General features: G+C 38.7%; 2 protein-coding genes across 2 annotated transcripts in view; both read left to right on the forward strand.

The window, feature by feature from the left end:
* The window catches only part of notch1b (notch receptor 1b), a 43,019-nt gene extending 41,279 nt beyond the window's left edge, over nt 1-1,740 (forward strand). The window contains exons 33-34 of the mRNA XM_026186396.1: nt 81-178; nt 271-1,740. Coding sequence (XP_026042181.1) covers nt 81-178; nt 271-1,662 — 1,490 coding nt within the window. The 3' untranslated portion in view covers nt 1,663-1,740. The remainder of the gene's footprint in view (nt 1-80; nt 179-270) is intronic.
* A 2,372-nt stretch (nt 1,741-4,112) lies between these two features.
* Nucleotides 4,113-11,719, forward strand: ubac1 (UBA domain containing 1). Its single transcript, XM_026188254.1, has 10 exons — nt 4,113-4,589; nt 5,700-5,820; nt 5,897-5,970; nt 6,059-6,166; nt 6,330-6,432; nt 7,145-7,253; nt 7,529-7,805; nt 8,267-8,353; nt 8,563-8,701; nt 9,360-11,719. The coding sequence occupies exons 1-10, from the start codon at nt 4,452-4,454 to the stop codon at nt 9,473-9,475; spliced, it is 1,272 nt and encodes a 423-aa protein (XP_026044039.1). The 5' UTR covers nt 4,113-4,451; the 3' UTR covers nt 9,476-11,719.
* Nucleotides 11,720-12,081: the final 362 nt, after the last annotated feature.

Here is a 12,081-nt window from a genome sequence, read left to right on the forward strand (position 1 = left end):
GCCTGAAATCTTCACATTTTAGTGCTAAATGTGGTGCAAAAAGAATTTTATATCTAATGACCCTGTTCCTGTCTCTGCAGGTAAATCAGCCCTACATTGGGCCGCAGCAGTAAATAACGTGGAGGCAGCCATTGTGCTACTCAAAAATGGTGCCAACAAGGACATGCAAAATAACAAGGTATAGAAATAACCCCCTTTCTGCAATGAAGGAACATTCCTTGTGCATCTGTTAAACTGTTTAATATATTGTCTCCTTTCTGTTTACTTCAGGAGGAAACACCTCTGTTCTTGGCTGCTAGGGAAGGAAGCTATGAGACTGCCAAGGTCTTGCTGGACCATTTTGCCAACAGAGAAATAACTGATCACATGGACCGGCTACCCAGAGACATTGCACAAGAGAGAATGCATCATGACATTGTGCGGCTGATGGACGAGTACAACCTGGTACGAAGTCCTCCCATGCATGGAGGGTCACTAAGCACCACACTGTCACCCCCTCTTTGCTCGCCTAATGGCTTCCTGGGAAACATGAAGCAGCCCCAGCCTCAAGGTCAAGGCCAGAGCAAAAAGGCACGCAAGCCCAGCACCAAAGGCATCGGGTGCAAGGAGGGAAAAGACATGAAGGTGAAGAAGAAGAATTCCCAGGATGGGAAGCCTGGGAACCTCCTGGATAGCTCAGCTGTTCTGTCTCCAGTTGACTCCCTGGAGTCTCCACATGGCTATGTCTCTGATGTAGCTTCACCGCCGATGATGACCTCACCTTTCCAGCAGTCGCCGTCTGTATCCCTGAACCATCTGCAGGGGATGTCTGACCCACACCTGGCTGTAAACCACATGGTGATGCCAAGCAAGCAGGAGCTGGCTCGAATGCAGTTTGACCCAATGCCTCCACGTCTTACCCACCTACCCGTTACTGTCTCCAGTGGCCAGGGCGCCATGAATGGGCAGTGTGATTGGCTGTCCAGGATGCATGGCAACATGAGCCAACCAGGTCAGTACAACCCAATGAGAAACAACTCTGGTGGTCAAGGAGGTCTTCACCAGGGAGGCCAGCACGGGATGATGACAACAACGCTCCATAATGGCCACCCAAACAGCAGCCTGACTCAGATGATGACATATCAGGGCATCCAGAACACCAGAATGGGTCCACAGTCGCACATATTGCAACAGCAAGCTCAACAGATGCAGCAGATGCAGAACCTTCAGCAGCTTCAACAACAGCAGCAGCAGCATCAACAGCAGCAGCAGAGCATCCAGCTGCAGCACCAGAACTCAAACACAGCCAACACCCAAAACTTCATCAGTGGGGAGCTCAGTTCTCCAGAGCTCCAGCAGGGCACAGGCAACTCCACCATGCCCATCCGCACCATCCTGCCTCAGGAGACCCAGATTATGCCCTCCTCCATCAGCCAGTCAATGCCTAGCACCCAGTTCCTCACCCCACCCTCCCAGCACAGTTATTCGGGCCCCATTGACAACACCCCAAATCATCAGGTCCAAGTACCTGACCACCCCTTTCTGACACCCTCTCCCGGCTCCCCTGACCAGTGGTCCAGTTCATCTCCTCATTCCAACATGTCTGACTGGTCAGAGGGCATCTCGAGTCCACCAACAAGCATGCAGTCTCAGATTGCACACATACCTGAACAGTTCAAATAAAAATCTTCAGACCCAGCTGAGCTGCTGTACATATGTTTTTTTTTTTGTTCTTGTTTTTTTTGTCTAAAAAGGCACTCTTGGAGGAAAAAGAGAAAGGGCAACGCTGTAAACAGGATTTTAAAAAACCTTCATAAGCTTTTATACTAACAGCAACATCTGTGTTTCATCCATTCTTTTATTTATTAATGTCTTATTTATAAGCATTGCCTGCCTTCAGAAATTTGTGGGGTCCACGGTGTTATGTCATAAGCAGGGCAGTGGATGGCCTTTATAGAAAGTCTTTTCTTTTAGTACTTCTTTTCTGGAGTGAAGTCGCAGCATACACACTGGGTATTTATTTTCCCTTAAGGACTTTGCCTTTTTTATATGGTTTCTCATGTTTATATATATATATTTTTGTATAATCTTGTTTATAATGAAAATCGTGATTAAGGGGCATTTTTATAGAGCACATATTAAGTTTCAGTGTTATTTCAGTTATTTGTAAGCATCTGAAATATCAACTGATGGTAAACTGTTAACAGTACATGAATGCCATGTACAGGTCCTGTATGATATGGGAGCTTCCATAAATATCATGTGATTCTTAGCTACACTCTTTAGAGTCATGTAAATTTCTTGAATCAGTGGAACAGCATTATGTTGTGCCTCTTGGTTTGATTTCACTCGTGTGGAAATGGAGTGGGAATGTGATATGTTGTACAGTATAAGGCCATCTTGGAGATTGGCAGTTAAGGCAGGCTTGAGTATCTGCGAGTCCTGTGGTGTTGGAGATCTGGCCTGTCGGCCACAGTGTATGTTTTTGTTCAGAGGGAAAAGGAATCTCCATTTTCTCTCTCCCTTAGTTTGAGCCTATGGCTGTGTCCTTCCTTCTGTAAATATGCCCCTTGTGTCCCTTGTAAGCAAGATTTTGTTCAAGAAATCTTATGTCTTAAGCATGCAATTGTGATAGGTGTTACACCAATCATCAGCCTCTAAAATGTAAAACAGAACAGAATTTATATTTTGTATCCTATTGTCCCTTATGCATAAATAAATTTGAACTCTATACAAATAGGCACAATATATTGTTAGGTGGTGTTTTTCTCATATAAAAATGGAAAAATAAATAAATATTGAGGTTTTATAAATTGATATTTATTTGCTGTTCTGGAACACACAAAAATCCATTGAGGCAAATGTTTATGTATGATAGAAAGGTTTTTTTTGTTACACTTCAATGAAATGAAAACTGTTGGTTTTGTTCTCAAGTTGTGTCCACCTTAATGTTTTGTGAGATGCACTCTGGTATAGTTTGGAAAAAGTTCTGTTTTTAAAAACCACATTAGGTTGTAGTGAAAAATGCAATATCTGCAATATGTTTCCTTTGTCTTTATAAAGCTATAATTTGCAACAAATGTATTTTCCCTTTTCATTTTCAATCTGTAAAAATGTTTCTTGTTATAATAAAGGGCACCTGTGTGTCTTGAAATCAGTGATAATTGTCTTTTATTTTTTATGCTTGTGTGTTTATAATAAACATCTAAAGTACAAATCCAGTAAAGTCATCACTGCAATTAGGTTAGCCTGTGATAAGTAAAGCTGAATTTTCCTGTGATCTGGCTCTTACTTTTAATTTAATGTATGTATGGATGGAGTATGTCCCCATCTGGTGGTGACAGTTGTTAAAGAAAATTAATTATATTAAGTTTAAGTGAATTACAGCTGCAATATTTATACAACATCGTGAAAATTCATAAGAAGAACAAATCATCTGAATACCATAGTTGGTATAAGCTGTGGGACCCATTCCTCAATTTACTGTGTAATGATTAAGTAAAAACGTAAAAAAAAAAAAAAAAGAAATATGCATGCTCAACATGCTCAGACTGGCTGCCATAGAGATACTTAAGCAAATAGTTTTTGTTATTTTTCTATAAAACTCTACAACAGCTTATTTTTGTAAAAGATCAACACACCTGTCAGGATCCAAGGTTACACACACATTTACATAATAATGGAGTATACCTTCTTTCTGATTTTTCTTAGATTTATCGTGTACATATTATTTATTAAAGCATTTTGAACAACTCTTTTGCAACATTTTTTAATCGATCTATATTAGAAAAATGGTATTAATATAATCGATCGACAGGGTGGAAAAATGAAAACAAGCAGAAAAAACACTCCTCATATTGTCATTTAGTATTGCCATATAGTTACCTAATTGATATTCATCTTTTCTGAAGCCTATTTTTAATATTAATTAACTCGTTGTTGTTGTTTTAACTCCAGTTTCAGCTTTGTTTTAGTTACCTTGATGTTGGACCGTTGGAGATCTGAGGATCCTCTAAGTGCAGGTTAAAGAAGCAAATATTACGATGTTTCATAATTTTGTTGCAAGTAACTGTGTTTTCTAAAAACGGCTTGACCGGGTTGATTGTATTTTTGGACCTGTCACTCAAAAGAACTACACATCCCACAATCCAGCATTGGCGGTACAGTTGGGAGTTCAAAGTTCAAGTTACAGTAAAAATAGGGTTTTCGCTAGTTACTGCTTGTGAGCTAACAGGAAAAAAGAAGAACTCGTCTTGAAGAGGACGTGTTTCTCGGTTACCACCGCAGCGAAAACCGACCGAGGAACCCCCAAATGGCCCTCAGCTAGTCGGTGCCCGCTCTCACTTTGTTGTTGGTGGATTTACAGACGACGGCTAGCTGGGTGCTAAGGTTAGCACGCAAGCTTGCCAAATAGGCACATAGCAACTGCTGCTAGCTATCGTCACTGGACTGGTACTGTTAAGTCTGGAGCTATGTTCGTGCAGGAGGAAAAAATATTTGCCGGCAAAGTGCTGAAAATACACATCTGCACCATGGACGGCACGGAGTGGTTGGAGGAGGTCACGGAAGACACGACTGTTGAGAAACTAAAGGAGAGGTGCTTGAAACATGTAGGTTTTTCTTGGCTTGTTTGTGTTTGTCCTGCTTCCTTTTTTTTTCGACCTGTCACTCCTCTGCCTGGGGTGCTTTACACTGTGCCATGTCCCTTTCGTAAACTGTCAGTGTCAGTATCACTGGCGCTGTATTTATAGTAACTGGGTAGACTTTGCTATTTATAATTTAGCAAGTTGGTTGTCCCAGTAGCTACTAAGAAACGCATGCTACTTTTTAGCCATTCTATTATTATACAGCTCACTTCACTTCTCCTTCCTTGGGCTATGGCGAAAACTCAAGTAGTGGTTTAAGTTTTGGTTTTCGTGTCAGCCCAGTATATTCTTAAATTAATTAATACGTCTCTGAAACTTCATGAAGTCAGTGCTTAGAGTTTTTAGATGAGTCATGTTTTGTTTACCCAACCAATCCTGAATTTATGATGACAAGGCAAAGACAGAAAGCAGCTAATCCTCCACATAGGGAGACTGTTTTTACTCAGTTTGTATCTTCGGTTAAATATCAGAGCTGATGTAGTTAACTGATTAAAGCTGATCAAGAGAAAACAGATCTAAAGTTATTTTGATAACCAAAACTCGAAAATTTGCTTGTTCCTACAACTGTGTTGTGAGGATCTGGCTTTCTCTGTTGCAGGGGTGTCAGACCCATTTTAATGCATAAGTCATATAGACCAACAGCACCATTGCCATAATCTATGTTAAAAAACAAAGTACACCGCTTTCATTCAAATTTGTCAGAAAGCAGAAGCAGATGGTACTATTTCTAGTTAAAATAGTTAGTTACTAGTTCAATTATTTTATTTTTTAATGACCAGGCCATTTACAAAGCAGATAACTAGCACACTGTGACATGTACAACTTAAAAATTGTGTTTAAGTTTTTTTCAATCCACTGTTTCTGTGTAGGATCTTGGTCATCTAGATCATCGGTTGGTTTTTTTTTTGTTTTTTTTTTCCTTTTTCTCTTCTTTTAAATAACTTTTTCAAATGTCTGTCATTATTGGTCCTACTTATAACAGTAACTGAATGATATTTAAAACAAAGAAAGTGATTAGTTACAATGAGTTATCTGGTTGTGCCTGAGTTGTTTTGTTTTGTGCTTAATTTGTAGTGTGTACATGGAAGTCTAGAAGATCCCAAAACCCTTACACATCATAAACTTATTCATGCTGCTACAGAAAGAGTCCTCTCTGACACAAAAACTGTTGCTGATGAAAATCTCAAAGATAAAGGTATGTAGCGTCTCTCCAGTTTGCCGTGGTTTGCCACAGTTTTCCATGAAGCTAACATGTTTAATGTATGTTGTAGATGTTTTGCTGCTCATAAAGAAAAGACCGCCACCAACCCCTCCAAAGACGGCTGACGTTAGTTCAGAAGACAAGGTAAGTCCTCTGTCCAGTTTTTGGGAAGAAGTCCTTTTTTTAAACATGCATATATTTTATTAACTGCTGTTTATTCTGTTCATCACAGAAGAAACAAGAAAACAAAGCACCAGATAAAGATGCTATTCTGAAAGCCACCGCCAGCCTATCCACACGCCACACAGACCGTACTGTTACGCAACACAACATCAGAGATGTAAGAGAGGTTTAGCTTTAGCTCACAGGGTGCACTGAAATGTAGATAAATTACAATAATACTTTAAAATATTGTAAATGAGAAATTTACCTGCACTGTACTTGGACTGATAGCTTGTAATTATTTTTAATGTCCTTGTATATTGTTGTTTGTGTTGTTGCAGTTTCAAACAGAGCTCAGAAAAATCCTGGTTTCTCTTATTGAAGTCGCACAGAAGCTTCTTGCCTTGAACCCTGATGCTGTCGAACTATTCAAAAAGGCAAATGGTAAAGTGGAAAATCCCTTAAACCTTTAACCCATTTTCCAGTGGAAAAACTGGGTCTGTCACAGCACCATTAACTTGAATTCATTTCTGCTGTATTATTATTTTTAATCTTTCTAAAATGATTGATTCATCTCTCCAGTTTCTCTCAGGAAAATTAATTGCCCACCTGAGTTTTAACATTTACCAAGTCTGTGGTTAGGGTTAGGATTGGGTTTTATTTTAGCCACAACAATCCATTTGAGAATGCTCAAAATTCAACTTGTTTAAGGCACAGGTTAAAAACTGGTTATGGACAAATCAAGTGTGTGATCATGTATAAGTTGTATAGTTGTAATGTTTTATTTGGTAATAGAATTGTGTGTATGTGTGAGTTTGTTGATGGAGTTTTTATTATAAATGAATTCTGAATTTTTTATGAATTATTATGTCTATTTTTTAATGTTTTATGGACAACAGATGGAAATTAGCCCTTGGCTATAATCTGGCATGTTTACATTCATGTAATTTATTTTACATTTATGTTCATTAACATGCACTGTCCTAAATAAATAAATAAAACATACTAATGGGCACTTTTTAGAAACTAGATGTTATCTTTTATCTGAAGTTGCGCACATTTATTTTGGCAGTGCAGGTTTTCTGTATGTTTGATTGTTCCAAACATTTAGCTGTCAACCAAAGATCTTTTCTCTTTGTGTGTCTGTGTCTCATAGCAATGTTAGATGAAGATGAAGAGGATCGGGTGGATGAAACGGCCCTCCAGCAGCTCACTGAGATGGGTTTCCCTGAGAGCAGAGCAATCAAAGCTCTGAGACTGAACCAGTAAGGCTGTATCTATAGTTATATTTGGGGGGGGGGAAAGAATATATATATATACACACACACACACACACACACACACACACACACACACACACACACACATAAAAAATATGTCCCTGTTGCAAAATATGGTGAAAACATATCCAGTGGGCATTAATTTGCAGGACAGCACTTTGGAGAAGTATGCACTGATACCAAGGTTCCACGAAAGGGTCTCATAGGAATTGTTCCTTATCTTTGTACCCTAACAGTAGTTTTATCTGATCTCCTTATAGCATGTCAGTGACCCAGGCTATGGAGTGGCTGATTGAGCATGTAGATGACCCCTCTGTGGACACGCCACTACCAGGCCAGGACTCTTCTGGGGCAGCAGGAGCTACGGCAGCTGCCACTCCAGGCCCCCCTGCTTCAGCTTCTGCTTCAGCCTCTGGTCCTAATCCTCACCGCAGCCTATCCAGCCAGTCGAGCACAGACGAGAGCAACAAGCAGGATGAACTCACAGAGATCTTCAAGAGGATCCGCAGGAAAAGGGAGTTCAGACCAGATTCAAGGGTGGGTGCAATTTTAGCTTTTATACAAGACTTCAGATTTTACAAATCTCCTCTCAGGGTTCTCATCGGCTGCATGTTATTTGAGTTATTTGATATTATATTTTGCACTATCCTATTGTATATTACTGTATACTACTATTCTTATTGTATATCTTATTCCTCTGTTCCTCTGTCTCTCTTGCTGCATTGAGCATGTGTATGACAAAAGAATTTTTCCTCCGAATAAATAAAGTTCTTCTTATCTTATCTTATGTGGGACAGGGCCACACTTAAACTTGAGTGATATTCGATTTTGATTGAAGTTTTTTTTTTTTTTTTTTTTTTTTTTTTTACCATAACTTGTTCACATCTTATTAAGTAAGTTTTGTGTCCCCATGATAGCTGCTGGAATTGCTGGAATAGACTTTAGATAGATTTTAACTGTATGTGGTTTTTTTTTGCTTTTTTTAATGAACTCTGCAGGCAGTCATTGCATTGATGGAGATGGGCTTTGATGAAAAGGAGGTGATCGATGCTCTGAGAGTCAATAACAACCAACAGGATGCAGCGGTAAGTTTACACATCGTCAGTAGTTTTACTATTAATAAACAAATTTAACAGTTAGCTCCCTCCCCCCAGTAATTTCTGAAACCTTCCGAAAACAACAAGTCCAGTAACATTGAATACCTGTTTCACTTGTTTTCAGTTAATTTTATACTTTGACTTCCATAAAGATTTTAATTGGTGTCCTTTTTGTTCCTTACTGTGTATTCCTGCAGTGTGAGTGGCTGTTGGGAGACAGGAAACCTTCTCCAGAAGATCTGGACAAAGGCATCGACACCAACAGCCCACTGTTTCAAGCCATCCTGGAAAATCCAGTCGTCCAGCTGGGTTTAACCAATCCCAAAACTCTTCTAGGTATAGTCTCATTGAGTGTAAAAGCCAACGTAGTGTCCTGTTTTTGAAAATTCTCCCCTAAAGTAATATTAAAAACTTTTTGACATCCTTATATTATTGTGTAGTTTTAGGAACTCAAATATAGTCTCATTCTGTAAAATGAGACAGAAAAACCACCAGCAGCTGAAAAAGATCTTGCTGAGACGTCCAGGAAAACTGTTCGAACAGTGTGAAATCATTCTTTTTATTTCATTCACCTGTGTATATATGGTTATTTTATATTATGTTTTGTTGTTTGTGTGATACTAAACATCCATGAAGACTTGTGCTTTGGTTTCGGTGAGTGAAGTTCTGATATTTTATTAGTCTGTTACTTTTTTTCTTGATATCTGTCCCTATAGGTTAGCTAATAACCCAACACTCCACTCGCTTGTTCAAAAACGGTCACTCCTGGCTCCAAAACATGATATATAAAACATAAAGAAGCAATGAAGGCACTAACGTTTAGGCTTTAAGTCACTGAGCCCAAAACCAGCAGTTGACATCAGTGTCCACTTAAGGCATATGACATAGAGAAAGGCCTGTCTACCTGTCTTCACCAGTTGACAGAAGAGGGGAAAGATTTGTGGGTTGGGGGTCTATTATATAACTCACAAATATGCTTTGTGTTTATGTGCAGCGTTTGAAGACATGCTGGAGAATCCTCTGAACAGCACCCAGTGGATGAACGATCCCGAGACCGGCCCTGTCATGCTACAAATATCCAGAATCTTCCAGACCCTCAATCGCACATAGAGCCTCCTGGTGACGACCCCCCCCCCCCCATCCCGTGTATGACTGTGGCAGCTTCGTGTGTATGTGTTTGTGTGTTTGATCACACTGAGGCGTACGCTTGCATGTATGAATGTGTATGTATGAGCGTGGGAGAGACACAAGTATTGTTTTTTGCCTTTTAAAGACAAAGAGAGAGGAGTCAAAGTATGAATGAAGATGTTACAGATATAACTTATTTATAACAATACAGTAAAAACACTTATACAAAACAGATGTTAACATAAAGTTATTATTACAGTAATAATAATAATATAAATTGAGATTTAGTATATTGTTTTTACATTTTAATGATAACAGTTTATAGGTATGACAGACATGATTTATTTTATATAATTTGTCCACGTGTAAAAATGACATCAGACATCAATTTAATGTTTACACTTCAACAAAAACTGTTTTCTATGTTTTGCAATATTTAAAAATCAACTGCAGTTTTCAGTGTCTCTTTAAAATGTTTCATCAGTGGTGAATGTGTGGAAGACTTCTGTCAGTATCACATCTTCTTTTTCTTCTCCCTCTGTTTTAATAAAAAATCAGTGCTTTATAACTGAGAGGAAAAAGTAGAGTCAAAGAGGATTTTTAAAAAGAAATCTTCATTGAACTTCTTCAAACATATTTATTTGACTTTCTTGCCTTTTAGAGCAAAACTGTACACTAAATCATGTCTCAGTCATGTTTTTACAAGAAGATTTTATATTAGGCCTGTGTGTGTTTACTGTCGATGTGCTCATGATTGTCATATTGTCATGTTGCTCTCGTCTGGCACTTCTTCACCTCTATGAATATCGCGTACCGCAGCACTAGTACAAGAAGAAAGAAGGGTTTGTGTGTTGTCTCAAAAGCATGTACTGGTAGCGAAGAAGTGAAGCTTATCACAAGGTGGTTGCCTTTTTAAACTTAAATTTGAATGATGAAGATGCATGCTCGCTTCATGCTTGAGAGGTGCGAGTGTCTTCAAACATATGTGGAAACAATAGAAGTTGACATGCAACCAATTTCTGTGTTTTGATTTGTTTTTTTGTTTTTTCCTTCTTTTTTTTTTTCTTCCTTTTTGAGAGCAACAAACATTTATGCTGTCAAACCAAAATGTCACTGTATAACCTGCCTTGTCATTAGATGTACCCAGTGGAGAAAAACCCTGTATTTCTGTGCAATAGCAAGGACTTCTGTTGACCTGTATAGACATATATTTGAGTGTTAGAGATGTGTGAACTGCAATGGATAGTGTGTTAATAATAGCCTTTGCATTGAGTACTTAAAGTCTCCAGATACATGAAGGAGAGCATTGCCTCTCCTTGTTGTACAAGAGATTTAAAGACAATATGGAGGGCGGTGTGTTTTGCCAAGTTTTTGAGTGTTTTTATTCAATATTTAAAATGTGGTGTTGATGTGACTTTTTGCTCAGGGAGGCTGAGATTGTTTTTCTAAACTTGTCGCTATGGCAAACCTCTGCTCTACCCCCTTCTAGTTTGGCATTTGAGAAATGGCTTTAACTAATCTGTGTAGAACTTTACCTATGAATAAGAGCACCACATCAAATGGTTTGGTAAATGCAATATTTGAAAATATTTAAATGTTTTTAGAGAAAATTGTCTGGTTGAACTATATATTACATTATTTATATCAAAGCCAAACTAGTAATATGTTCATATTTATAACATTTTTAGCAAACCTTGAAGCTAATCTACAAATGTGAAAAAATATAATGCTTCAAATGTTGTTTTTACAAACCATCATTAAAATGTGTTTATGGACTGGTAGGTCACAGTGTGATACAAAGTGATGCAGCATGTTTGAATTTATGGAAACCTTTCTGCACACTGTGCCCAATTGGAAATCTGTCATGGCCATCATGACCAGTTGTCTCACCACCTCCATGCTTTGCATTGGCATGAATACCAAACTATCTTTCCCTCTTAATATTCTGATACGAACATTGGGAGATTGTACGCTTTAGGAAGAAAAATGGCCACAGGAAATGCTGAAAACGGTCAGAAGGAACCCGAACGAACAAAGTGAATTTTATTGCTAAGGGGCAGTGAAGAGGGAGTTGTTGGAGTCTGATTATTGTTTCACCCAGCCCACGTGTCGGACTGTCCCAGATCAACAACCTATGCAATATGCTCACAGTCTGTTCGTTCAAGCAGCCTAATGGCTACTGGCATCTAAATCACTATTGCATTAAAATTATTTTTTGTGGTTGTATGTTGTGTTTTTGTTTCACAGATTCCATTCAGCAATGCCACATTGAAAATCAGTGCAGAATGCCGCCCATCTTTAGGTGGATGGAATTAGTTTACCTGTATACAGTACATTAAATTTAGTTACATTTATAAATATTGCTGTATTTTATTTTATCTAATATTATATATAATATAATATATTTTATCTAATATTTGTTCATTTTCCAGAGGCGGTGGTTTACGACACCAACTGTCTGCCATCTATAATCCAGTTTTGAGTTCCCTCCCCAGACGCCTTAACGCCCACTCACATCCTGGGCCATCTGACCTCAGGAAATCGCATGATAAGGTGGGGCCAGGTTTCACAATGAGCTCACCCGAAAC

Source organism: Astatotilapia calliptera, chromosome 12, assembly GCF_900246225.1.
Source record: "Astatotilapia calliptera chromosome 12, fAstCal1.2, whole genome shotgun sequence".
NCBI classification, from domain to species: domain Eukaryota; kingdom Metazoa; phylum Chordata; class Actinopteri; order Cichliformes; family Cichlidae; genus Astatotilapia; species Astatotilapia calliptera.